Source organism: Cannabis sativa, chromosome 1 (genome assembly GCF_029168945.1).
Source record: "Cannabis sativa cultivar Pink pepper isolate KNU-18-1 chromosome 1, ASM2916894v1, whole genome shotgun sequence".
Taxonomy (NCBI): domain Eukaryota; kingdom Viridiplantae; phylum Streptophyta; class Magnoliopsida; order Rosales; family Cannabaceae; genus Cannabis; species Cannabis sativa.
Genome location: NC_083601.1, coordinates 12,495,576 through 12,523,265, shown reverse-complemented (window position 1 = coordinate 12,523,265; position 27,690 = coordinate 12,495,576). Strand labels below are relative to the sequence as shown.

General features: G+C 34.7%; 2 protein-coding genes across 2 annotated transcripts; one reads left to right on the top strand and one right to left on the bottom strand.

Moving 5' to 3' along the window:
- The first annotated feature begins 17,421 nt into the window (after positions 1-17,421).
- LOC115705192 (geranylgeranyl transferase type-1 subunit beta) lies at positions 17,422-23,075 on the top strand. The gene is made up of 11 exons (XM_030632449.2): positions 17,422-17,891; positions 18,265-18,340; positions 18,524-18,582; positions 18,691-18,830; positions 19,069-19,124; positions 19,209-19,285; positions 19,409-19,454; positions 19,557-19,681; positions 19,827-19,894; positions 19,980-20,067; positions 20,407-23,075. Exons 1-11 carry the CDS (start codon positions 17,697-17,699, stop codon positions 20,554-20,556), a joined length of 1,080 nt encoding a protein of 359 aa, XP_030488309.1. The 5' UTR covers positions 17,422-17,696; the 3' UTR covers positions 20,557-23,075.
- On the bottom strand, positions 21,209-23,428 carry LOC115705194 (uncharacterized). The gene is made up of 2 exons (XM_030632450.2): positions 21,757-23,428; positions 21,209-21,642 (listed from the first exon to the last, which is right to left on the bottom strand). Exons 1-2 carry the CDS (start codon positions 22,669-22,671, stop codon positions 21,520-21,522), a joined length of 1,038 nt encoding a protein of 345 aa, XP_030488310.2. The 5' UTR covers positions 22,672-23,428; the 3' UTR covers positions 21,209-21,519.
- Positions 23,429-27,690: the final 4,262 nt, after the last annotated feature.

The following is a 27,690-nucleotide window of genomic DNA, read 5'->3' as shown; positions in this document are numbered from 1 at the left end:
GTCAGCATACACAAGGTGCCTCATAGGTTGGGTTGCACTAAATAAGTCCAAAGTCAATGTATTATTTGTAAACTCCCTATTAGAGGGAAAATGATAACTAGTATGACCTCTATAACACTATAAATACTCACTGAATCTTTCACGTAAAGGGTTGGAAATTCTTGACTTAGTTACTCAGGAAAAGAATAGAGTGCTCATACTCATTGTAATCCCTTATGCTTTTCTAGCCTACTTCATAATTTGGACTAAGGCTTGTTAACTCCCCAACCACGTAAAAAACTCTGAGTGTCTTCTTCATATATTACTTTTTGAATTATATTTTCTTTAGCTCTTATATTTAATAATTAGTTTCTGAAAAACTCGGTAAACATTTGGTGCTTTCATCGAGAGCTAAAGGAAGCAATGATACCATCGACGATTGAATACTGTAATTATGCTACTCACTGGAATAAAATTTGGTCTTCATTACCATGATGATGCTGATCCAAATACCAAAATTGGACTTGATAAAGATTCCACTGAGACGACCAGTCACCAAGAAGGGGAAACATCTGCGTGATGAAATAAACCTTCATGATGATCCCATCGATAAAGGAGAAGAAGAAAACAAGTCTAAGGATTCGAATCCTATGGATCCAAAAGACAACAAAGTCGATAAGGGAGATGAGCGCCACGAACTAGATTCTGAGATCGTTAAGATGGCCCAAAAACTAGAAGAAACTGAACAAAAATTAGTAGCACAAGAAGAGTTTTCTCAATTAATGCTAGAAAATTTTACAATGTCTGAAGAAATATTTGGAGGAAACTAGAATCGTGATGAAAATATACCTAATGATACTACTTGTCAGGATACCAGGAAAACAAATCATAAAGAACTTAACACCCGTAATCCTCCTAAGGATAAAGAAAAGGGGAAAAAGGAAAGACCTCCAAAAAAGTTGCTCCCAATGATCGACAAAAGAGAATGAATCCTAACAGTCAACCTCATAAGAAAAAGAAAGGAACCAATGCTTCAAGACAAGGTCATCGGAGTAATTCTAGAGGCAGAACTACAAACAAGGAGAAATCTCATGCTGAAGCACAAAAGTCCACCACCAAAAAAGATAAAAAGATAAAAGTAATTTTTTGGGATCAATTTTGAATTATATCATAAAATATTGACTTTTTTAAAAAAAATTATACTTATCAAAGACTTTTGTGTAGGCTAAAATACATAGTTTTCTCATACATTTTTTGTATGGTCCGATATAGGCCCGATTGTTCATTATGGCCAAATTACTCAAATTTTTTAATTTTTTTTAATGGCCCAATATCTATCTGATGTAGGTTCGTTGTATTGACTGATGGTTTGTTATGGTCAAATTACTCAATTTATTTAAAAAAAAAATGAATGGCTTGATATCTGTCTAATGCAATACCAATTTATGGCCCGATGGTTCGTTATGCCCAATTACTCAAGTTTATAAAAAGTTTTTTTGAATGGCCTAATACATGGTCTGATGTAGGTCCGATGTATGGCCTGATGGTTCGTTATGGCCAAATTAGTCATAATTTTTTAAAAGTTGTTATATCGTATGATACTTGCTCGATATAAGTCTGATGTATGGTCTAATTGGGTCTTATAGAATATAAGGTTGGAAAGCCAAAAATGGCATCGAACCTGCATCAGACTAGGAATTATTTCATAGGAAATGTTGCAGTAAGTAAATGAAAACATGCTCATGCCACAAATTATATTATTCAAGAAAGTCCAACAAGAATTCAACAAAAATACGTAATAGTACAATACATAACAATACGATTTCAAAAATTCAACAAGAATTTTTAACCTCTGTAGGTGCAAACATTCTGTTGTGCCCCTTACCACCATACTTGCTACAGGTTCATTTTATCACAATCCTTTCACCATTATAAGTAATTTAGTTTGACTTAATTCTTCTAACCTTTTGCTTCTTAGGTTGCCCTACTGGTTTCTTCTCAACAGGCACTCCACCTATCATGTTCTTTATGTCATCAGACAATTCCCAATCATTCTCATCATAAACTGGCATAATTATGCCTTCATACGTGCTCTTCCAATATTATGTGGTGTAATATGACGAGCATAGTGCGTACATGCTAATACTTTATTGCTGAGCTGCAGCATATGTATGAGGACAAGGAAACTTCATGATTTAGAACAAGTTGCAAGTGGAAGTTTGTTCTTGCAAATGCACTACGACACCGGTCTCAACTGATCTTCCAGGGCGAACATTCAACGTGTAAGGTCCACATGTGTCAACATTCAAATACCGAGATTTCTCAAACTACAATGTCAAGTCATCCTCCATTTCTGGTGCTAGGGTCTTCGTCCACTTATCAACTTTTTATTTTCACGTAGCAAACCACTACTAGACTTTAAACCTCAAAAAATCAACAGAAGAAGTGGTCGAAAGCCTCTTGAGTCCTTAGTTGTGTTGTTGAAGCTTTCGGCCCAATTACTCATCATTACATTGTAACATTCCCCTAAAAAGTACAACCGAACCCTTTCTCAAATCCAATTTCCTCAAGATATAATGCAACTGCAACATTCATTACCTGAATCTTCTCAAATTCTCTATGAAACTCTGTTTTTGAATAATGTAGGCACAAGTATAAATATGATTCGTGAATACATCAGTCTTGAACTTGTGGTATACATTCATAGTAATGTGGTGGTAGCATGTACCGTGGTGTGCATCAAGGAGCATGAGCTCCAAAGCATGAATAATGATTTGATGCCTATCCGACACGAAGGCTAAGTTCTCGACATCACTAATTGCTTCTTTTAAGTTTCTCATAAAATAAGTCCAAGAGTCGTGGTTTTCGTTGTTAACTGCCGCAAAAGCTATCAGAAAAAATTTGTGGTTACCTAAATCCAGTGCCACTGCATACAACATTTTCCCACCATAACTAGTCTTCAAGAAAGACCCATCAACGCATACAACAGGTCGACAAAACCTAACCCCACGCCTACAAAGACCCAACAAGAAGAAAAAACACTTGAAGGGACCATCCTTTACCACAAAATCTGTGATGGTACCTGGATTTTTCAACTTTAGCATGTCCAAGTAACTAGGTAATTTCAAGTATGAAGTTTCAGGTGTACCCCGAACTAGGTGTAGTGCCTTCTCTCTGCACCTCCAAGCCTTTTCATAACTCATTTGGATTCCGTAATTGTGGTGCACATCTTTCCTAATATCAGAGGCCAAATGATCCGAGCCGTCAGTTGTAATGGAAAATAATTCTAAGCTTTGTTTTGATCCGTGAAGTCAATGCATATACACCATGTTCTGTTTGGTTTAGGTATAAAAACTAGGTTAGCCATCCATTTGGGATAATACACATCTCTGATAAAGGTGTGGGACAGCATCTTGTCTACTTCCTTCTCCAAAGCTGCTGACTTTATCGCATCCAAAGGGCATCTTTTTTGTTGAACTGGAGGCATATCTTTGTTAACATTCAAAACATGAGTGATGACATTCGAGCTTATCCTTGTTATGTCTTTATGGCACCATGCAAAGACATCGGTTGATTCTTTGATGGTGTCTATGATCTCAGTCCTCTCATCAGGGCCCAAACCTTTTCTAAGCGGATCACTTTGGTTGGGTTTTGATCACAAATGCATACTTCCTCAATCTCCTCCACGGGTTTCAATATAGTTTTAGAGCCGATGCCAAGATCCAATTCATCTTGTCCTTCGGGCAAGATTACTTTTCTGGTCTCTTGGACCATGAAAATGGCTTGTTACACAACCATATTATAGGACTTTCTCGCTTCTCCTTGGTTTCCACGAACAATTCCAACCCCCGCTGCTTGAGTAGGGAAACTTGAGGCACAAGTGCCTGATTAAGGTAATCCCTCCAAACTCAACCAAAGTCGAACGTCCCAAAATTGCATTGTACGCCGTGGGGCAGTCTACTACAACAAAGGTACAGTACTTGAACGTACTTTGGGGGGTGTCTGGGCACAGAGTTATGGGGAGTCTCACCTTTCCCATAGGAACTAGAGTAGTCCCATTGAATCCCGTGAGTTTTGAACCACTCAGGGAGAGGTCTTGATCAGTACATCTAATGGCAATAAAAGCATCTTTAAATAGGAGGTTCACTGAACTCCAATTGTCTACCAAGATCCAGGCGACAATCTTGCTGGCGATGGGAGTTTCAATTACCAAGGGTCGTGATGAGGGAAACGCACCATCTTGGCATCCTCTTCCATAAAGGTAATAGGCTGACCTATAAGTCAGGGCCTTTACGCCGGAAGTTGGTTGACTTCCCATATCTCTTCATCATGATCCAAAGCTTTAGCATAACACTTCAACTCATTCTGTGTAGTTCCTCCAATATATCGTCCTCTTAAAATCATGGCTACTCTCCCATTTGGTTTAGGAGACTGTCTAGGTGCTGGATGGTGCTGAGAGAGGACTCCTAGAGGGACTGGCCCATTTAGGACTTAGGCTAGTACCTCGAGAGGTGCTGGTGCTCTGATTTGTCCATCCATGTGTGGTAACCTATCTTTGATCCATTCGTACAAGTGACCTAGCCTTATTAGGCTCTCAATTTCATCTTTTAAATTCTTTCATTCATTGGTGGTGTGGCCAATATCATTATGATATTCACATCTTTTGTTAGGGTCTTTTCGCGAGCTATCTCGGTATAGAGGAAGCGGTCTCTGGTAGTGGGTGTTTTGCCTTGTTGCTAAGTACACACATTCTTGGGTGTCCACTAAATCGGTATACTAGGTATACTGAGAGGTGTAACCTTTCTTTTGCCTCTTATTCTTTGCTTGCGTGCTTCCTTTTGAAGATCTCTTGCTCTAGGAGAGTTGAGGAGCATCTGCTGCACTTGCTATGGGAGGTGCGAATTAAGAGGGATATTGCAAACTTACTCTGAGAACTAGGTTACCCCATAGTGCTCCGATTTAGATTGAGTTGGGGTAAAAACAAGGTTGTGGGTGTATCCTAGTGTTGTTGAGAATTGCACATGCAACTAGAAGGATAATTCTCAGAAATTGCGTTCTAGGAGCATACCCTGGTTCGCCAATGGGATAATACCCTCTGAAAGTAGTTATTTGCGCTTCCTCTAGACTGATGTACTTTTTAGCCCTCTTCTGAAAGTCCTAAAGACTAGCAGCTCCTTCCTGTTGGATTTCACTCCAAAAAGAGATTCTCGTTCGAATTCCCACTTGAAGCAATGCCAATTGCTGTCCATCATCAACCTTTTTAGTCTTGGAAGCTTCTTCCTAAAATATTTTATAACATTTTTTAGAGTTTTAATTGGTAGTTGTTTAATGTTGGTCAAAGTGCTGACTTCAAGGTTTATTTTTTTGGCCGCCACGAACAGCCTTCGAAAGCTAACTTGCAACTTGTTCCAACGGTCCATAGATCCAGGTTCTAGCTTCTTAAACCACTCCTCAGTGGACCCTCCTAATGTCAGCAGGAAACATAAACACTTTGTGTCATCGCTGACTCTCACGACTGTCATCACGCGGTTAAACTAAGATAAGTGTGTTGGAAATTATTTTACCAGGATCTAGATTTACTAACAAGTATGTTGGATTAACAACCTAATATGAATTCTAAAACAATGAAAATAAACACATATAAAGTTAGAAAACCTTACAGTGGGTGCAGCGGAATAATATGACTCCTTCCGTTCAGATCTCTAGCCCTTGATTCCTTTACGTAGCGAGCATCACCAAGATACGAACACGGATCTTCTTTTCTCCTTCTTTGATGCAGAAATTCCATAGTCTTCCATACTATGATTGAGATACCACTTGATGTGTGTGGGCACTACTCATCTCACAAGGATTTCGAAATTTCTCTCTATTTTTCTCTCTCAATTTCGTGGCTTATGGCTTCATATGATATGCAAGAGAAGAAAACAAGGGCTGCTATATATAGGGAGAAGGGAGAGCACAACTTTCCAAATAAAACAGTTTCCTTAATTACTGTGTAATCAATCAACTGCCTTATTTAGTGTGATCCACCACTTTCCTATTTTTGCTAGGCTTTGATTAGCAATTACATGGCAATTAAAAAATAAAAATAATAATTGGGAAACACAAAGGGAGTGCTCGGCCATAGAGGAAAATGGGCCTCACTTGGATTTTACAGTTTCCTCAATTTTATTTCTATTTCTCCAAAAATGCCACTTTTCCAATTCTAATCATTTAAATGCCAAAACTAATTATTTAATAACTAAAATAGATTATTAAATAATATTGTCATTTAAAATAATTATTAATTAGACATACAAAGTCTCTTAATTAATAATTAAACCTAGAAACCCTTTTCTTTACGATTTCATCCTTAAACTGTGAGAATTCATAAAGTAGACATAGTCTAACTTTTAGAATTATAATTGATTAATTAAAATCAATTAACTGAGTCTTACAAGCAGTATGGCCTCAACTAGTATGGGGACCATGGGTCTATATAACCGAGCTTCCAATAAGTCGAACTGAATTTACCAAGTAAATTCCCTAACTTATTAATTCCTCATTGAATCCACACTTAGAACTTGGAATTGCACTCTCAGTCATATAGAAACGCTCTATATGTTCCACGATATAGACACGTCATTAGTTATCCATTGTTATAACCCTAATGTGATCAATGATCCTCTATATAGATGATTTACACTGTACAGGGATTAAATTACCGTAACACCCTACAAGTATTTTATCCTTAAAACACTTAACCCTGTATAAATGATATTTCACCTAAGTGAAATGAGATCTCCACCATTTATCTTCGTTTGGTTAAGCTCGAAGGAAATCATCCTTTACTTCTATTTGCCAAATAGAAGCTATAGATTCCATATTTATGTTAGCGCTCCCACTCAATTGCACTACCGTGTTCCCAAAATGTACGTATCACCCTGATACAAAACTAGGCTTAACTAACAAATCAAAGAACACGAGTAACACTCTTGAAATTGAGCCTAACCATATCAGGATTTCGATCATGTGATCTAGGATCAACTTATGATATTGAATTGAATAGATATTTACGGTAAGTTTCAAAATCTAATCAAAGTTCAATATCGGTCCCTTCCGATGTATACTCCATACATCCAACCTGAGCTTTACTTTAACCTATGTTCTGGAAAGAACATAACATTTCTCCAAATGTAAGTAAACTCTGTTGTAGATTGTCATATCAGTAAAACCCAGTGTTCTGATAAATCTAGGAATACTTTATTCACATAGTCATGTTTATTTTCCACTGTGTTGACAACACAATAAACATGATCAAGTATGTGAAAAGGGGTTTGGATGAATTTATAAATCAAATAGACAAGCAATTGATTAAGTGAACCATGCAACATAAAAATGTTATTTCTGATCTTTATTAATAAGTAAATCTGATTATATGAAATGAGTTTTATTTAGGGCATAAAACCCAACAAACTCCCACTTGCACTAATATAAAACAAAAAGTGCATTTCAAATAATCATTAACACCTTGATATACCAATCAAGTGTAATAGTAGTAAACTCCTCGTAATGGGATCTGACAGGTTGAATTAAACACAACCTCTTCTCCACCATTACTCTTCCTTAATCACAAAATCCTTGATAATGTGACATTCCTCTCTATATGTCTACTCTTTTGGGATACTGGATTCTATACTTTTGGGCAACTACTCTTTCGTTATTCAGGAAGTAACCCTAGTAGTTAAGGCAAGTTGGAACACTGCCACAAAAGTATAGAACTTTCCTTAGACTGAATAAGTATCTTTCCTGCAACTTTTAACATTCAGTCTCTCTGGTAGACCAATAGATTTCAGATAGGTTTTTACACTTCTCCAAAATCGCTACTCCACCCCCAAAGTAATCACCATCTCATCAGCAGACTTTCTAGCACAAAGGCAAGTCTTGAAATCTGATGTGGTGTAGTCTAAGAGTTTTAAACAAACACCCTTATTGACTAACATATAGTTCCTCTTCTTAATCTTAAAATTTACTTGATTGTCTTCCAATGTTCCTCTCCTGGATTAATCTGATACCTACTCATTACTCCCACTCAACAGTAGGTGGTATAAGGCATACTAAAGCATATCTTAGACCTCTCACTGTTGATTTAAGAATTTCTTTCATGGCTTTATCTTCTCTGGAATAGTTGAAACTTTTCCTTAGATAAATAAAATCTATGCCTAGAAGTTGTGAAGCTTCTATAGATTGCCATTGGAAAGAAAATGCTTCAACATCTTACTAAAGTAAGTTGCTTGCATTAGAGTAAGTAATTACCAGGTATACCACAAGCCATAGGTTTAGATAAACTCAAACCTATAATACTAGGAACAGGAAGTTTTGTTAAGTCCATTGAATAGACTTATGAACAAAAATTTTCTTTCATGTCCTTGTAATAGAAAACTTTAGGTTACTCCATGTGAATGGATCAAACCATAGTTCTCTTGGCTTTCTTCTTAGTTTCTTATCTTGACAATCCATTACTTGTTTAAACTCACAATGAATTTTAATCACTAGTGTCTTCCAAGTCATAAGAAGGTGAGTTCCTAGAAACTCTCCCACTACGACAAGGTACCGTGAACTATGTCAAAGAAAACTAAATGGTATAGACCTCTTCAGTTGTGTTAAGACAACAGAGGCAGTGGGATCATCTTGTATCAAATAAGATGATGGAACACTTATGGAATCAAAAAAAATATCTCCTTTATTTGCTAATTTATTTTCAGACTTAGTCATTTTCTTAGAAAAAGTGGTATTTGTTTAAACAAACACTTTCTTATCTAATGACTATGGGATGCTCCACCCCTAATCACTTAGAATAGCTAACAAACATCCAAACCAAGGTTAGCAGTTCTAGCTTTTCTTAAGATTTCGATTAGGTCATCCATGAATCTAGTAATGATTTACATTAAGTATACAACCATTGCATCATTCTGAAATTTTATTACCATAGAAGGATTTAGGCAACGACTAGTAACTAATCATCAATATGCAACTCGAATTTCTGGGGAGGTAAGTTTGGATATAATTCAAAATCAAATTAATGATCTTTAAACTGCATATCTACTAACTTTTTCTCCACCCCTATCAGTTCGCAAGATCTTTAACCACTTACCTTCACCGTTGCTAGAAATTCATGAAATTTTTCAAACATTTCAAATTTCTTTTGTATAAGGTAAAATCTAGAGTGGTCGTTTTAAGAATACAACGAAAACTCATATCCACCCCTGAATGTACATCCATCTGTGAATGAGATGAAATTACTTTCAGTGGATATAGGCATATTAACTCTTTGCAGAGAATGATCTTGTCAAAACCACTATGAACAAGATACAAATGCCTTAGATTTATAAAATATGTGGTTGTATCTTTTGATGACTTACTTTAGTTACATCAAAGAGTTCTTAGAATAGTGCAAGTGGATTCTGGTCACAGAATACTAAACTCATACAGTTTGAATCCATTGATAGAAAATGGTTATGAAACACTTGTGAAAGTGTAACTGTATAATTAGTAACTCTTTCTTGGACCACCACTACTAATCTAACTCTATGATTTGCCTATACAAGTAGGAGATATCTAAGATTGAGGATTTATATCATTTTGGGATAGAATTCCGGGAATATAATCATATGCGTCATCTAATTTCTTAAGAGAAAATAAGACTTTATATGATTTATAGACCATTCATCCAATGATATGTCATTAAGCTAATTCGAAATGAATAAGCTAAGAGGAATTAGGATAATTTCGTTTTAAATAAGAATCCAACGATGCTCCGATTAGCGAGAGTCAAAGTAATCTTATTTATACAATCTTCTTGTTTCATATTGTAAAACACTAGTCTAAGGTGTCATCAATTGATGAACAGTTAGATGTTGCATATACAATATTTATCTTTCGAGATCTAACACTATTATGTTAGTCTAATGGTGAAAATCCATTAGGGATTTATCTCATTAGAAAAACAAGCCAAGTTAGACCAACAATGAAGATTCGAAATTAAACTACAATTTAATAACAGAAAATAACATGGTTCAATACAAATTCATACACAATTCAGAAATTATGAAGCACATAGCAAGTAGGAATGACAAGTGAAAATACTAAAACATACAATCCTAAATAATTTCCAAGATTTTCAACAAACTGATATCAGTGTCCCGTTTAGGCGAGAGTCAAAGCTATCATTCATTGAATAGAGTTGTCAGCTCATAAAATGTCAAACATTCTAGCAACCTTTTATTCGATCAAGATGTGAATCCGCGTTGTCCTGTTTAGGCGAGAGTCAAGGCTATTCTATCTTATGAGCTTCCACCATTGTTTCATATTCTTGCAAGTCTTATACAGTCGCCACCATTAGGGTGATCATAAACTATATAAAAAACTTACAAGATTACTTATCTTTCGAGATTAAACGGTGCTAACTTGCTAATGAACGTTCCTCCATTAGGGAGGATTACTCACTAAAACAATAGCTATGTAAAACCAACAATGGAGATCGAATATCCTTAAAATAATAAAGCTCATTATTTAATAAAGGGTTGTATTTTCTTCTAATATTTATTTTAATCCATTTATTTTAAATATATATTTATTTAATTAAAATTTCCAATTTAGAATGAAAAATTCCAAATATAAATTTTAATTTAATATTTATAAATTATACTTAGATGGATATTAAAATAACGTGAATTATTTCCATCTTAGTAATAATTTCCATAAATATTTAGAAAATTATTCAATTTAAGTTGTTTCAAAATTAATTTAAATTAATTTACAACTCAAATTTAATTTTCTATAAATATATATTGCATTTCGAAAATGCTTTAAAATAAAATAAAATAAATCCTGGAAAATTACTCTAATTTTATGTTGGCCCAAAATTAATAAAAATTAATTTTCAACAAAAAATATAATTTCCCTATTTAATTAAATGTCTAAGAAAAATTTCAAATATTTAAGTATCATGATTAAAAAATCAACTTAAATATTAATTTTCTATTTAATTAAATATCACTAGAAAAATACTTCAAGCAAAACAGATAATATCTATCTAGACTTTCATAGACTAATTAATTCAATTTCTAATTATTATATATTTTAGTTCATTTATTTTAATTAACCATTAAATGAAAAAGTCATTGATTTAAGTTGGTCCAAAATTAAATAAATAATTTTCAACTTTAATCTATTTTTCAAATAAAATTCGAAATTTCTGCATTAAAGAAATGCAATTTCAAAATTTTGGGAAATGATTAATAAAATAAAATAAAATATATTTTGAAAATTATTCAAACTTAAGTTATTCTGAAATAAGATTCCAAACTTAAAATGATTTTCAACTTTAATTAAATAACATGAAAATAACAATATTAAAGTATCATGATGAAAATCAACTTAGATATTGAAATTTTCAATTTAATTAAATGTATTAAATTCAAGAAACAAATAATTAAGTAAAGAGGAAACGTAATTATTAATTCTAGTTTAATACTAGGAAAATATACTAAACTTAGATTGTACCAAAATTAATTAGGAAACAATTAATTTCACAATCTATGATATTTTCCTATTTAATATTAGAAATAATAACTAGTACTAGAAATAATTGTCTAGAATATATCATTGACTAAGTGTTTTTCTAAAATTAACTTTAAAATATTACAATGAAAAATAAATTTCATATATTTTAAAAGTTAATTATGTTGCTAATTCAATTTTAATTAGGTTAGACTAATATAATTAATCTAATACAATTATTTAAATAAGGCAAATGAGCCTTCACAATTGAGGTAGTTCATGTGAGGGGGAGCTGGGTTCAGTATGTCGTACCCACTTCTATGGCCCCCAACTCTCACACAAGGCCCAAAAGAGAGGAATTTAACCTTAAAATAAACAATTGTTATTCATTGAATAAGCCCAATTCTAATTGGGCCTAAATAAATTTCCTTATGTCAAAATTTATTTTAGCAACCTAGTCCATTTACTTAGTAAAAACTTAAATGGGCTTCCTATATGCATCTAAGCCCAATTGCAAACATATAGGCTCACACAGGTCAAATGATTTGGATGGGCCCTATCATGTTACTAGGTTTACACAGATGAAAGAAGTACAAAATTTACCTGTTACAAATTATTTATAAGATCTATCGTCAATTGGACTATGATTAAAATCAGATCATTGGATCATGATCTGTCAACAAGTTAATTATAGCAATTTAGATCAGATAAATAATAGGTTTGTTAAAAAGTTTTGAATAAACAATATAAATAAAGAAACATTGTCCATGTAACAGATGTGAATCAAGATATTAATATAATTAAATTATTATTCTTAAACTAACCAAATAAAGGAAACTAATTTTAAAATATCTAGGTTTATTTGAATCAAATTAAATATCTAATAAGATCAATGATTTGAGAGGAAATAATCTCCAATATCACTTTCAGATCTTATAATGTAATAAAATAAACCACTTCTAAAATAGATTTGGTTAGATAATTATTATTTTAGGAATAAAATAATAAATGAATAATAATTACCATAATTATATGTCAAAATATCTCAAATTAAGCAATATTCAAATCTCTACAAAAATATCTATGTTATTTAAATATTTAAGATATGATTTATAAATTTCTAATAAGGAAAAAATGATATATATAGAAAAAATATCATTTTTATACTTATAATTTATAAATAATTAAATATTTAACAAAATAACAAATTTTTGAATTTGAAAAACATTATGGTAAGTATATCTATAAAAATATCTATGTTAATTTCAAATTTATTAATTATTTAATTTGTCATATAAGATAATTTTAATATAATATTTTAAATAAAAAGACAAAGTTATCTTTTAATTTAAAATATCTTAAATATCAAAATATCTAATCATATAATTAAATAATAAATAAATATTAAAGAAGTTAACAAATTTTTAAATCTGACCATAATAGGAAATATTTAAAATTGGAAACATTCCAAAATAGAAATATTTAAAAATTGGAAAAATTCCAAATTGAAAATATTTAAAATTAGAAACATTCCAATTTAAAAATATTTAAAATTGGAAAAATAAATTTTGGGAAACAATCCCATGAAAAAATTGGATTTTTGGGGAAAAAACCTCAAAAATTCGCAATTTGTGGGGAAGCTTGAGGATAAGTACATGCAGCAACCATGATTTCCAATCTTCCAAAATTCATATCTTTCTCAATTTTTATCGGAATCGAGTTCCGTAAAAACGAAAATTGCTCAATTTTTCACAAGGAATCCAAATAAAATATATTAAAAAATTGAAAAAATATATATCATGGAAAAATTTCGTACAACATTAACATTCATCACATAAGCACATAAACCAACATGAAACCATCCAAATCAACACAGAAAACATGCAAATATCGTTTTAATTCATATTACATGAAAGTAAATCATTACCATGGCTCTGGTGCCAGTTGTTGGAAATTATTTTACCAGGATCTAGATTTACTAACAAGTATGTTGGATTAACAACCTAATATGAATTCTAAAACAATGAAAATAAACACATATAAAGTTAGAAAACCTTACAGTGGGTGCAGCGGAATAATATGACTCCTTCCGTTCAGATCTCTAGCCCTTGATTCCTTTACGTAGCGAGCATCACCAAGATCTGAACCTGGATCTTCTTTTCTCCTTCTTTGATGCAGAAATTCCATAGTCTTCCATACTATGATTGAGATACCACTTGATGTGTGTGGGCACTACTCATCTCACAAGGATTTCGAAATTTCTCTCTATTTTTCTCTCTCAATTTCGTGGCTTATGGCTTCATATGATATGCAAGAGAAGAAAACAAGGGCTGCTATATATAGGGAGAAGGGAGAGCACAACTTTCCAAATAAAACAGTTTCCTTAATTACTGTGTAATCAATCAACTGCCTTATTTAGTGTGATCCACCACTTTCCTATTTTTGCTAGGCTTTGATTAGCAATTACATGGCAATTAAAAAATAAAAATAATAATTGGGAAACACAAAGGGAGTGCTCGGCCATAGAGGGAAATGGGCCTCACTTGGATTTTGCAGTTTCCTCAATTTTATTTCTATTTCTCCAAAAATGCCACTTTTCCAATTCTAATCATTTAAATGCCAAAACTAATTATTTAATAACTAAAATAGATTATTAAATAATATTGTCATTTAAAATAATTATTAATTAGACATGCAAAGTCTCTTAATTAATAATTAAACCTAGAAACCCTTTTCTTTACGATTTCATCCTTAAACTGTGAGAATTCATAAAGTAGACATAGTCTAACTTTTGGAATTATAATTGATTAATTAAAATCAATTAACTAAGTCTTACAAGCAGTATGGCCTCAACTAGTATGGGCACCATGGGTCTATATAACCGAGCTTCCAATAAGTCGAACCGAATTTACCAAGTAAATTCCCTAACTTATTAATTCCTCATTGAATCCACACTTAGAACTTGGAATTGCACTCTCAGTCATATAGAAACGCTCTATATGTTCCACGATATAGACACGTCATTAGTTATCCATTGTTATAACCCTAATGTGATCAATGATCCTCTATATAGATGATTTACACTGTACAGGGATTAAATTACCGTAACACCCTACAATGTATTTTATCCTTAAAACACTTAACCCTGTATAAATGATATTTCACCTAAGTGAAATGAGATCTCCACCATTTATCTTCGTTTGGTTAAGCTCGAAGGAAATCATCCTTTACTTTTATTTGCCAAATAGAAGCTATAGATTCCATATTTATGTTAGCGCTCCCACTCAATTGCACTACCGTGTTCCCAAAATGTACGTATCACCCTGATACAAAACTAGGCTTAACTAACAAATCAAAGAACACGAGTAACACTCTTGAAATTGAGCCTAACCATATCAGGATTTCGATCATGTGATCTAGGATCAACTTATGATATTGAATTGAATAGATATTTACAGTAAGTTTCAAAATCTAATCAAAGTTCAATATCGGTCCCTTCCGATGTATACTCCATACATCTAACCTGAGCTTTACTTTAACCTATGTTCTGGAAAGAACATAACATTTCTCCAAATGTAAGTAAACTCTGTTGTAGATTGTCATATCAGTAAAACCCAGTGTTCTGATAAATCTAGGAATACTTTATTCACATAGTCATGTTTATTTTCCACTGTGTTGACAACACAATAAACATGATCAAGTATGTGAAAAGGTGTTTGGATGAATTTATAAATCAAATAGATAAGCAATTGATTAAGTGAACCATGCAACATAAAAATGTTATTTCTGATCTTTATTAATAAGTAAATCTGATTATATGAAATGAGTTTTATTTAGGGCATAAAACCAAACAAAGTGGTCACTGGGGTTTGAGTCTCCTGCGTACAATGCCATTTTAGGCATTTTGAAATTCTTTGGGAGCTCCACTTCAAGGATGTTTCTAGCGCAGGGTTCTCGGTCCTCACAATCAAATTTCGAATCATATATCATTTGTCTTCAGGAGACTTTATCAATATCTTTTTGGAGGATAGTGAGTTCGGCCAAGATTCCCTCATTCAAGGCACTTTATGAGACTACTATTGCTTGTTTTTTTTTCGCTCTAAGCAATTTCTAAGATCATTGTGTTTGGCGTTGAGTTTCTATCTCAAATCGATAAAAGGGTCTTTGTGGTTTTTCCCTTTTCTCTCCATCGACTCTTGGTGCACTTACACTTTTCCGGTCTCCCCAGTTGAGGGCCAGCATTTTCCTTTGGAAACCGTCCCCTCTGTGGACCTTTTTCCTTAGGGAGATCAGAGCAAACTTTCGACAAATCTTGAGCCTTCTTGTTCTTTTTAGGAATGGTTGTGGGGTTTGCCTTTGGGAAGTCTTTTGAAGGGTATCAAATAGGGCTTGGCTCTCGATTTTTGTGCCTTGGATTATTTGGCGGTGGAGACTCCTCTTTCTCGTTTTGTCTAGCATTTGGATGCACATGGATGCCTGCCGTTTCCATAGCTTTTTGCATGGCAACCATTATTTCTTGCATCCTCCTGTTCTGCTCCCTTTGCTCTGCCAACTCGGCTTCATGGTCAGCGACATTTGTCTTAATGCCATGAGTTCGGTGTAACTACTATCATCATATGTGTCGTACTCTGCTTAGTTTTTGTCGTATTCTATATCATTAGTTTCATCTTGTTCTTCTGCTTCTACGTCTACTCGCGAAGCCACCTTTTCTTCGTCTAGCCCCTTAGGGCCTTGGGGATGGACGTGGTTGACGTACGTGGTTTCTAGTTTCCACCATCGTATTGAGAATTTACTTTTGATATTCTTCTTATGTAAGGCCTTCTACAACTCTTAATGAAAACACCAAAATATTGACTGAGATTTTCGACAACTAATTAATGAAAGCTGTTTTAATAATTAGAAGAGATTAGATGCAAATATTTTTTACGTGGTTAGGGCAATAATGAGCCATAGTCCACGAGTCACTACTATTTAATGTAGTAGTATTTCTTACAGAGGATGTTTTACACTATTTTTTCCGACCCCTTTCTCATAATACGGTTGAGGTATCTATAGCTTCATAAAGAGAGCTAAAAGGTCTCTATTGTCGCAAGTATTGAAGAATGGCTTGCACAAGTTCCTGAGTTCGAATAATAGGGTATGTATGTCTGTATAGTAGGTTACATAGATTTTAGCTAGGTGTTAAGTAGGATAAACCCTTAATCTTTCTTGATTGATTTGATAGTTTATTATACAGTCGTCATAAATCTCATAAATTAGAGTATGATCGCCAAAGAATGAACTTAATGCCTCTGACATATCTTTTTAGATCCATTTGCAGATGCTTCCTCCATGCCGCATTTAATGTGCTTTATATAAGTCATGTCCGAGACTTAATGACCGGCCCTGGAGGCTTTGCCTAGCTCCCAAAGATGAACAAAATATCTTGGCAACATGATGCAATTGAAGCTCTCAGAGGGACTTTCCGGATATGACCATCCAATCCAGATAAATTCTCTTAGGATTTATTATGAGTACTTCGTGATCTTAAGACCCACTTGCCATATGATCAACTTCGGGACTACCACGTATATTGGAACAAAAAAAAGATAACACTTTAACTTAAATTTAGAAAAATAATTTTAATTCAATAAATACATAAAAAAAAAAAAAAGAAATCAAATTTCCCATATCAATTAGTTATTTTACCATCAAAAATCATATAAAAGTTAATTTTTCCTTGAAGAGCGCCTTTTTAGTTGCCTAAATGCCTAGTTAAAAAAAATGGTAAAAAAGTTGTACTTTTCGTGTACGTTAGTTTTCTTCGATTTTTTTTTTTTTAATTATAGCAATGTAGTTTAAATTAAGACAGAAAATTAGATGACTTGTGTTTCAGTGACTGAACTCGTTAGTTTTCTTCGATTTTTTTTTTTTTTTTTTTTAATTATAGCAATGTAGTTTAAATTAAGACAGAAAATTAGATGAGTTGTGTTTCAGTGACTGAACTCGTTAATGTTAATGTTAAATGTTTTTACCAGAAAGGGCATAAGTGGAAACTTCGGCTTCGGCTCAAACAGACCAGAACCCAAAAAGACGAAGAAGAAGAAGAACAAACCAAGAATTTTATTACACCAAAACAAAAGTATTATTATTATTAATTATAAATAAAAACTCCAAAACCTACGAAAGCCGTAGCCATGGAATCTTCTTCGGAGAAAGACCCAATGGAGTCTGTTCTGTCTTCGTCTTCGTTCGAGAAAGATCGCCACGTCAAGTTCTTGCAGATGATGTATCAGGTTCTTCCGTACAACTACCAAACCCATGAGATCAACCGACTCACTCTCGCTTACTTTGTCATCTCCGGCCTTGACCTCCTCGCTTCACTCCATTCCGTACGCATAAGACCTCTCTTTGTTCTTTTCTTTTCTTTTCTTTCTTTCTTTCTCGAATAAATGTCTAGAAAGTTTTGATTTTTAGTTTTATTTTATCTGAATAGAGAAAGTGAGAGAGAAGCAAAGATTGGATCTTTGACGGTTTCTCATCTTCTATTACATGTGAATCAGAAAATGAAATGGGTATTCATTTTGGCAAATTGAAAGATCTGCATTTGATATATTTTGGTTTCAAGATTCATTTTTTCTTTTTTTGGCCAGTAGTACATAGGGTGGTTAAAATTTTAGACAAGTTAGTGGTTGCTCTTCTATTTTTGTATAAATTGGTTAAAATTTTGATTTTGATTTTTTGTTGTTAATGATGATTTATTAGATCGACAAGGACGCAGTTGCTGAATGGGTATTGTCGTTTCAAGCACACCCAAGTGATGAAGCTCAATTAAACAATGGTATTCCTATGGTTTATTTAATGACAAGTGTTAATACTTATTGCTAGGACGAATGATCTGTCTTTGAATCCAGTTTTTCATTCCCTTTTCACACCTTCATTATTTGATCTTTGATGAGTTAAGCTTTCATAACTTGGAAAATGAGAAGGAGAAATATTTAACTTGCTCGTTGGTTTGTTACAGGACAATTTTATGGCTTCAGTGGTTCAAGAACATCTCAGTTTCCTCCAGATGATAATGGGGTATGTTAAACTCGCAATGCACTAGTCTATAACTTGTTTATGTTAAGGCATAACCTGTTTCGTTGTCGTCTTTCGTGGACATAACTTGTGTACTTCATTTCCTTGCAGGTTTTGGTTCATAATGGTAGTCATTTGGCAAGTACTTATTGTGCTTTAGCAATTCTAAAAATAATTGGCTATAACTTCTCCAAAATTGATTCTGTAACAATATTGACATCCATGAAAAACCTTCAACAGCCTGATGGGAGGTATTTTTAATTCTGTTTTTTGTTCTTTTTTAATTATCTTTCAAAATTTGCTGGTGAAACTTTTCTTGAAATGCCAAATGTTGTTATGTTACAAAAGCACGAAAACAGGCTGATTCGCTCGCTCTTTCTAGATTGTTTATAGTAATTTGGTTTCTCTTATAATAGCTGTGTTTCCTGATACAACCTCATACGAGGTACTTTCCTTCTATTTATTGTCATTTTTTTTTCTGTTTGCCAGTTTTATGCCCATCCACACTGGGGCAGAGAGAGATCTAAGATTCATTTATTGTGCTGGTAAGAGAAAAATAACGTTTTTATCATTAAGTTGCAAATTCATACAATGGAATGTAGTTTGAATATGGTTTTTCATTTTTTTAGCTGCCATTTGTTCTTTGTTGAAAAATTGGAGCGGCATGGACAAAGAGAAAGCCAAAGAGTACATATTAAGTTGTCAGGTTTGTTATTTATGAGATGAGACTGGTTTCTTGTGGTTATGTGAGTTCCTTTTTGTTATTACAATATGAAGACTTGATATCCGGTATAATAGATACTTATGTGCAGTGAAACATTTATTTCAGTCATATGATGGAGGCTTTGGTTTGATCCCTGGTTCAGAATCTCATGGTGAGTTGAAACAGTGTTCTTTCTTGAAGCATTTTTTTCATGTTTCTCAGGGCCAGTAGTTTCCAATAATATTATCCAACAGTGTTTATTTTAGTGGCACAGGTGGTGCAACTTATTGCGCTGTAGCATCTCTGCAGTTGATGGGCTTCATTGAAGATGACATTATCTCTAAAAATTGGTCATCCTGCATAATTAATGTACCATTACTCCTGGATTGGAGCTTGCAGGTTTGTTTTCTTCATGGCCAAAACGCCAAGGTTTCACAATTTTGATAACAAAGCAAGTGAAAACGGTTGAGACATGATGACATAGTTAACATAATGTTTTTCTTATTTAAATTAATGAATGAAAATAACACTTGTATTGCTGCAGAGGCAGGCAAGTGATGGTGGATTTCAAGGCCGGGCCAACAAGGATAGTGATACCTGTTATGCATTTTGGTAGGTGAAAGGACATCTTTGGAAGGATTTTGCAAAAGCTTTGAATTATTTTGCTTTTGACGAGCGGTTTATTATGCTTGTGTAGGATCGGAGCAGTACTTCGAATTTTAGGGGGCCACAAATTCATTGAACAAAAATCCTTGCGTGGATTTTTGCTAACTTGTCAGTCTGAGGTATGTGGTTCTCCTTTCCTACTACTAGCTTATTGAATTTCAGATCATATATCTTCTGTAAAATGGCTGATGTAATATGTTCTCTGATTTATATCTATATATTTTATGTATGGACCACCACAAGTTTTTATTGGTGTATGAGTGTGTAATACAAATAATTGAGAGGGTAGATAGGAAATCTTGCATTTGACATGAGTGGGAGAAAGAACCTGATATGATTGCTGTAATAATGTAGACTGATATTTTTTTCCATTTTTTCTCTGTTAATTGGTCTCTAGTTTTAATGTGAGGTTTACTGTGAATGTCCTTATTTTTAATGCTCATGTTTGTCTTTGTTAGTATGGTGGTTTCAGCAAGTTCCCGGGAATGCTACCGGATCTTTACCATTCCTACTACGGATTTACAGCATTTAGTCTTTTGGAAGAGTCCGGTCTAAACCCGCTTTGTGTTGAGCTGGGAATTTCAGATATTGCTACTTCAGAAATCTGACATTGTCCTTCTGATTCTTCCTGGGAGCATGCTTATGTGCATAATCATCCCGGGATAAAGCCAGCTTGTTTATCAACCTATATAAGTGTGTTTCACATTTTTAGGTTTAAGGGATGCATAAGTTTACCTTTTACCGGTTTACGATCTTTAAAACATTCTTTTACCTAAAGAAAAGAAAAAGAAGTGGGAATGTAACTTAGTTTTTTTTAAATAAACTTATTTAATGAATTTAGTTATAATGCTGAGCTTTTTCTAACATTTACAAGAAAAATAATAAATGATCTTAAGTTTTGCCATTTAACTCAGCCAGCTGCAAATCTACTTGAGAAGATGCCCAGAAAAAAATTAATATATATGTCATAAACATCATGTGAAAAAGGTCTTTGAAATTGTACCCGAATAGGTTATACCTTTACTTTGTCACCTTGTTCTATTTAGTAGTTAAATGTATGCAATGGTCAACAATACATGTGCCATGTAACCCCAAAGTATCCCTGGCCCACTAATACCCAATTGTATATATGAGGTTGGTCGGAATTGTTGCTTTTAACACAAAAGCTTAAGCTTAAAACAAAAGAGAACAAGGGCGTGACACTAATGATAGCTTATGCATGTCTCACTCATTGTGAGCACGAGAAAGGGAAAGGTGTCATTTGGGTAAATTTATATGTTTTAAGTATATTTAAAGAGAGAAGACACAACTTTACAACTCATAGTGCCATTAGGACAAAGAAACATCTGCGTTCTGCAGCAGTAGCAGCACTATTCCCTCACAGGAATGATTACAGGTATTGGACAGTTCAGTAAGACATGAAGATTGAATAAAACAAATTAGCCTCACTACTCTCTCCCCACCCCCACTTGTGCCTCTGACCCCATCTGTGTAACACATCATATTGTCCCCATTCCATTCTCCAACCCATTTTGAAAACACAACATTCATTATCACACATTTTTTCAGGCTTAAACTTGGAATAACTGAGAACTGATGATGATGATGATGATGATGATGCCCTCTAGGCCTCTACCAAAGCATAACAAACCCAGAGCCTTAAAATGGAAAAAGAAGTCTAATAAAAATGAAACCTAAAAAGAAAAAAAAAATCAAAAATCAAATTGGGATAAGATAATCTAATGTGGATATAACGTCTTGTTAATTGTTGAGCTGAATGTTGAAGGTGAAGAAGCAAGGGGAAGCACCTGAGAAGATGAGCTTGAATGGTGAATGACCTCCCTTGGTATGCTCTTGTCAACAGTGATTTCTATAAAAGACTCATCTTGATCATCATCATCATCATCATCATCATCATCATCTTCTTTAAGGAAGCTTGAAATGGTACTACCTTTGTGCCATCTATCACCATTATTAGGCCCTTCAGTGTTCTGATCACCTTTATCATCAGTCTCCTCTTCTTCCATTAATCTCTTCTCGAGTTTCTTCTCTGCTTCCTGTAAGAACTTGAACTTGGGAGGAGGTGAAGACCTTAATCTGTTGAACTCAGCATCTGTTGTTGACTCAAAGTGGAAGTTGAAGCCATTTTGGCTATAAGAGCCACCGGGAGTAAGAGGAGGAGTGACAAATGGGGGTGAAGCTAAAGGGGTCAAATATGGAGTCTCAACTGTGACAATCAAATCACTTAAGCTTCTATTTCTTGACCCTTTTCGGCTCTTATTAGATCTCCCATCATCAGATTCTAAGTCTTCTTTGGTCTCTTCTATGATTGTGAAGAGAAATCTTGGATGGCCTGAAGGGTTTTGCAGCCTCATAAACTCACCTTCCATTCCCTCCTCTCCAAAGGGTTTAAATAGAAAATCATTGTTTGAGTTCATATGAAGCTGAGAATTTGATTCTGGGATAAGGTTATTGGTTGAAATTCTTGTTGAAGAGCAGAGTTGTTGAGGGTTAAGAGCTGAGTGGCCAAAAGCTGAGTGTTTTCTCCAGCAAAACATGTAGAAAAGCTCTTTTGCTGGGCTACTACTGTAATCATTTTCCATCTCTCTATTTGTGAATCTCTTCTTCCACCAGAACAAGTAGTAAAGCTCAGCCATTAGAGCTAAGAAAAGGCAACTAAACACTACACTTAAACCTATTCCTACACTACTCAAAGACTTCATCTTTTGCCTAAAAATAACATTAGAAAACTAAATATAAACTGGTTTTAACTCAAAAGAAGAACCAACATAAAATAAGCAAGAGATTCTATAGTTTCGAACTTCAAATCAAACAAAAGAAACAAAAAATAGAATATGCTTTACTTTTACACTACTAGTTGCTCAAAACCATTAAAGCCTAATTGGGCTGTAAAAGAATCCCAAGAAAGTGAAAGAAAAGCTGATGAGAGTTTCTGAATGGTACCAATCTTCTCTGAACAAAGGACAACCCCCCCATGAACTTGGTCTTGAACTTGCACAAAAAAAGAAAAAAAGAAGAGAAAAACTCACAAGCACTTATCTACTTTGCAATATACAAAATTTTACAACTTTAAATCTAAAATATAATGTAACCCCAGTTCAGATACAGCTTAAAAAAAAACACCCAACAAAAAATATTTATTATTATTATTATTATTTTTCCCTGAATATCACATTCTTCAATCATGAACCATGATTATGAAAGCTTTTCACTTTAAACCAACTAACACTAAACCCATATAGTTGCAGATAATTACATCATTTAACCTCTAATACTAATTAGTAACAAACTAATTCCCCAAAATGGTTTGAGAAAACAGAAAAAGTATGTTGTTGTATTAGGTGAAAAAACCAAATAAAAAACAGAAAAAAAAAAAAAAAAAAAAGATAAGGCAAAGCTTATAGCGGTGAGAGAGAAAAGTCGGCAAAAGAGCTGACTAGGTTTTATGGTTGAAAGGTCGCATCCCTCGAGGGGTATTCACATGGCTTTGTAAACAAAAAGTAAAGTCACGTGTCACTAAATACAAATTATGTTTTGGTAAATAATTACAATTTAAGCTAAGCTGGCCATTGCATTGAGCAATATCTCTATTTATCATGTTAATTAATTAACCTTTAACTAACTATTTAGTCTCAAATTTTTGGAGAGAGAAGAGAGACAAGATTATTATGTACTTGACTAGAAAATAACAATTGCTAAAAGCTATTTGTCCTCGAAACACAGGTTAGTAGTATTCGACCGACTGTGCCGGACTATACTGATGACACATGACGAAGACAAATATTTTGGCGCCATTTCTCTCTTCTTAATTTCATTATTACTACCTAGCACACGCGACACGTGAAATGCACGTGGAACTGAGATATTCAATGTAGTTTTTTCTTTTTCTTTTTTGCAAGAGGTATTAAGTACTCTTATTTTATTTTAGGCTAATTAGTATTTTTGCTTTTAACATTTATCAAATCATGTTTCATGAATTTTTGAGGTCGTTAGAAATACCTCTTGAACTATTGAGATTGTTAGATTTAAGAAATTTTTTCTAATTTAGTAAAAAAGTCTAACATGGATGAAAGTTTAGGGGGCATAATTTAGTACATGTCAAAGTTCGAGGAGCGTGATTAAGTAGATATCAAAGTCTAGGGAGCATAGTTTATTACATAAACAATCACTGAAAGAGTAAAATTGAATAAAATTAAATAAAAGTCCTTAAATTCAACAATCTCAATAGTTCAAGGGACATTTTTAACGACTTTAATAGCTTAGGGACATAATTTGGTATATGTCAAAATTTAGGGGACAAAAATCTTAATTAGCCTTTATTTTATTTTTTAAAAATTAAATATTAAGTAGTGTTGATAAGGGGAAAAGAAAATCGAAAGTACTATGAGTAAAGATAATTAATAAGCTATGAGGCGTTTGGTTTGTGATAATAAAATGGAATGATAAAAATAAATTAATTTTCATTTATTGATTCTATTATTTAGTTACATTTTTAATTAAAGTACTGCATATTATAAAATTTATAAAATACTATGATACATTGCTACAATAATAGGCTTTAGAGGCCTTATTTTTGTTGAAAATTAAAATAAGGGACGACATAGAGTTATTAATTTATTGAAGAGTTATAAATTTCTTATGGCGTCAGTCTTTTAGAAATAACTGACGCCATAAGGTGTGCTCCTATGCCATCAGTTATTTTTAAATAACCGATGCCATAAGGACTTTATAACCCTCCTCGGCCCCTTGTCTTCTTCATTCGATCAGTCTACCCAGAATTTCCCAAATCATAGAAACCCCATACCCTCTCCACCAACCACCTCGTTAATCACCTCCCATTTTACCATTTCAACTCATTTTTTAAAATTTTCTATTTTCCACACCTAAAGCTATATACTCGAAAAAATCACATTTTTTCTCGTTTTTAAGTGTAAACTGAAGGTAGAGGTAGTGGTTGTGGTGGTTATACCTCCCGTCACAAGTTAGAATACCAACTTGACTAAGCGTTAGTTTAGCGATTATTTACCATTGAGTAGTGTAACTTATAAGCCTTTCATGGACTCTAAGAAAATGGGATACAAGTGTAACAAAGGACAACAATCTAACAGGATTGAAGCTTTTAAAGAAAAGGTGATGAAACAACAAACTGAGCCTCTGCAGGGTGAAGTGGATATGGAAAAAAACTCCTATGGAGATGAAAATGTAGAAGAAAATATGGAGAATCAGTCAGAACTTCCCACTGAGGAAGAAAAAGACTTAGCCACGAAGAAGACAGATGATTTGCGACATCAATTTCTTGATTCAATGTCAATGGAACTAGAGGTAGATTTTGAACTGGAAGAGGCCCTAGTTGATCAATGGAGTCCTGCTGAACATTAGTGTTGACCGAGGTTTTCGGCAACTAGTAAAATATGATTATAATAATGAGCTGTAAGAAAGTGAGATGAAGACTTTTTACGTGGTTGGGGCATTAATGAGCCTTAGTCCACGAGCCACTGCTATAAATGGATGTATTTAATACAGATTCTACACTTGAGAGAATGTTTTTCTCTTAAATACAGAGAATGTTCTTGGTGAGTTTTTTCTCTTCTTGCTCTTTTGCAACCAAGATTCTCCGACCCCATTAAATGAGCTTTGAGGGGGTATTTATAGTGTTTTGGTGGGGGAATCCCTAGAATTGTTCTTACACATGTATCTGTAAGTATCCATAAAGTTGGGCATTTCCGATGAATATACCATGGGTGATGCATGGTCAAATCCCTAGGTGCTGTAGGGCTTTTATGGAGAATGTCCTTTTTGTCTTACGATTGACGTGACTCTTCGCAGAATAGCCGTCGCTAGACTTAAATGATCATTACTGTAGCGCTGCTGTTTGGGGGTTGTGCCGTCAGACTTTATTGCGTGTTACAGTCCCAACACGCTTCCTCCCATGCAGCATTAAATGCGACTTGATTTCTCGGGAGAGACCTGACACATCCCGGAGGGCCTTCACGCTATACTAGCTTCCGGGAGTAACTTGTACTCCGGGTGCCTCCTCCGGGACCCATGTTAATAGCGCTTCCTGGTGGCATAAAAAGACTTAGCAAATATTTCCAAGTTATCTGATCCACGTGTCCCCTCTTGACTGGTCCACGTATTTTGGGCGAATTTTGGAGCAACATTTACCCCCCAAGCCTTGTTTACTTAGTAAAAATAAACCAAGGCTTGTTCGAGTGTCTCCGGTTGACCCCTCGTTTCCCTAGCTCGAGCCTCGAGCGCGTGGGGGCACATTAAATGATGTTATTTAATGCAACAATATGCTTGTTCGCAGGAATGTTTCCAGCCGCCTCCTCGGTCTTATGATACGTCTTGGGGGCGCGTGAAGGTGTGTCTAATAATGGCATTAAATGCGGCGATTCACTTTTGCAGAGGTCGATTCGTTTCACGCCCCATGATTGATGCGGCGCATTGATGGTGTCAGACGGATACTCAAACGTTTCCACCGCCTTAATGGTAGATTGATCTAGTCCGTTGATCTTTTGGGAATTCGAATCGTGCGTTTCCCCCACCGTACGATTGGTAGGTGAAGACGCCTGTTCCTCATGCACTTTTGCCTATAAAAGCCACCACCTTTCCTTCATTTCGGTTACTTTCCATTCCTTGCCATTTCTGCTCGAATTTCTCAGAGAGAAAATTCCTCAAAGTAGCACAAATCGCTTTAACACTTAAACACTTCTCTTAATTTTCCAGTGTTCGGTTTTGCCAGTGCCTCTCAACCCTCACTCAACCATACCCAGTACCCCCAGTTCAACAGTCAACTGTAAGTTTCTTGCATCTTTAGATAATAACATGCTTACATTTACTTTGTTTGTTTTCTGGGTTCGCACTTAGAGATTTCTGGGTGTGTGAGTGTTTGAGTTCTGCGAGTTCTGCTTTATGTTTACTGTGTTAGTTGTAGAGTCACCATTGTCATGCCTCTGTTGTAGGCATGCAGCTTTGTTTGAAGAAGGCCATGTGTTCTTCGTTTAGCGATTGCTTAGGGCATAGGAAGGCTTTTCTCTTTTCTTTTCCTTTTTGCAAAACCACTTTTCTGCGATTTTACTGCACCTGACACTTGTTCAGGGATTCTCTCCTGAGTTTCCCAGGTGACACGTGTCCGGAGGGGGCCTCTTTCCAGCGGTTAGGGGACCCCCACTCCCTTTTTCTTGATTTAGGGTTTGGTATGGGGCCTAACTGCTGGGTTTTTTTTCTTTTTGTTTTTCTCAGAACATAAAATGTCTGCTTCTGGCTCGAAATCTTCGAAGAAGAAAGGGAAAAACATAGCCACCCTGGAGGAGGTTTCTCTGGGACCTGTTGCCCAGGAAGGGTACAAGTCCCGTGCCACTGGTTGGGAAGCGGCCGAGCTTCGGTCGACCCTGACTTGCCCTCACCAGCTGGAGAACATCATTAACGTGGCTGGGATCAAACCCTCTATCTCAGGGACCTTCCACCGGCCTCCTCGTGACTCGGAGACGCCCAATCACAACTATGACGGCTTCGGGGCTTGGAGTCAGACCCATTTGATGGCCGGTGCCATGCTCCCGCTCCAGGATTATTTTGTTAATTTTCTTGTATTTGTCGGCCTTGCGCCATACCAACTTATTCCTCAAGCTTACCGCCTGCTCTCAGGCTTATTTATTTTTACCTTGCACTGCGGTGGGGTCTCCCAGCCCGGCGGAAATTTTATATTTTTATGAACTTGT

Bases quoted from the DNA above. Each gene is read 5' to 3' on its own strand.
- LOC115705192 (XM_030632449.2), top strand. From the start codon at position 17,697: ATGGAATCTTCTTCGGAGAAAGACCCAATGGAGTCTGTTCTGTCTTCG. The intron at 19,286-19,408 runs GTTTGTTATTTA...CATTTATTTCAG, and splicing joins AGTACATATTAAGTTGTCAG to TCATATGATGGAGGCTTTGG. The intron at 19,455-19,556 runs GTGAGTTGAAAC...TTAGTGGCACAG, and splicing joins CCCTGGTTCAGAATCTCATG to GTGGTGCAACTTATTGCGCT.
- LOC115705194 (XM_030632450.2), bottom strand. From the start codon at position 22,671: ATGAAGTCTTTGAGTAGTGTAGGAATAGGTTTAAGTGTAGTGTTTAGT. The intron at 21,643-21,756 runs GTGCTTCCCCTT...TTTTCTTTTTAG, and splicing joins ATTCAAGCTCATCTTCTCAG to GTTTCATTTTTATTAGACTT.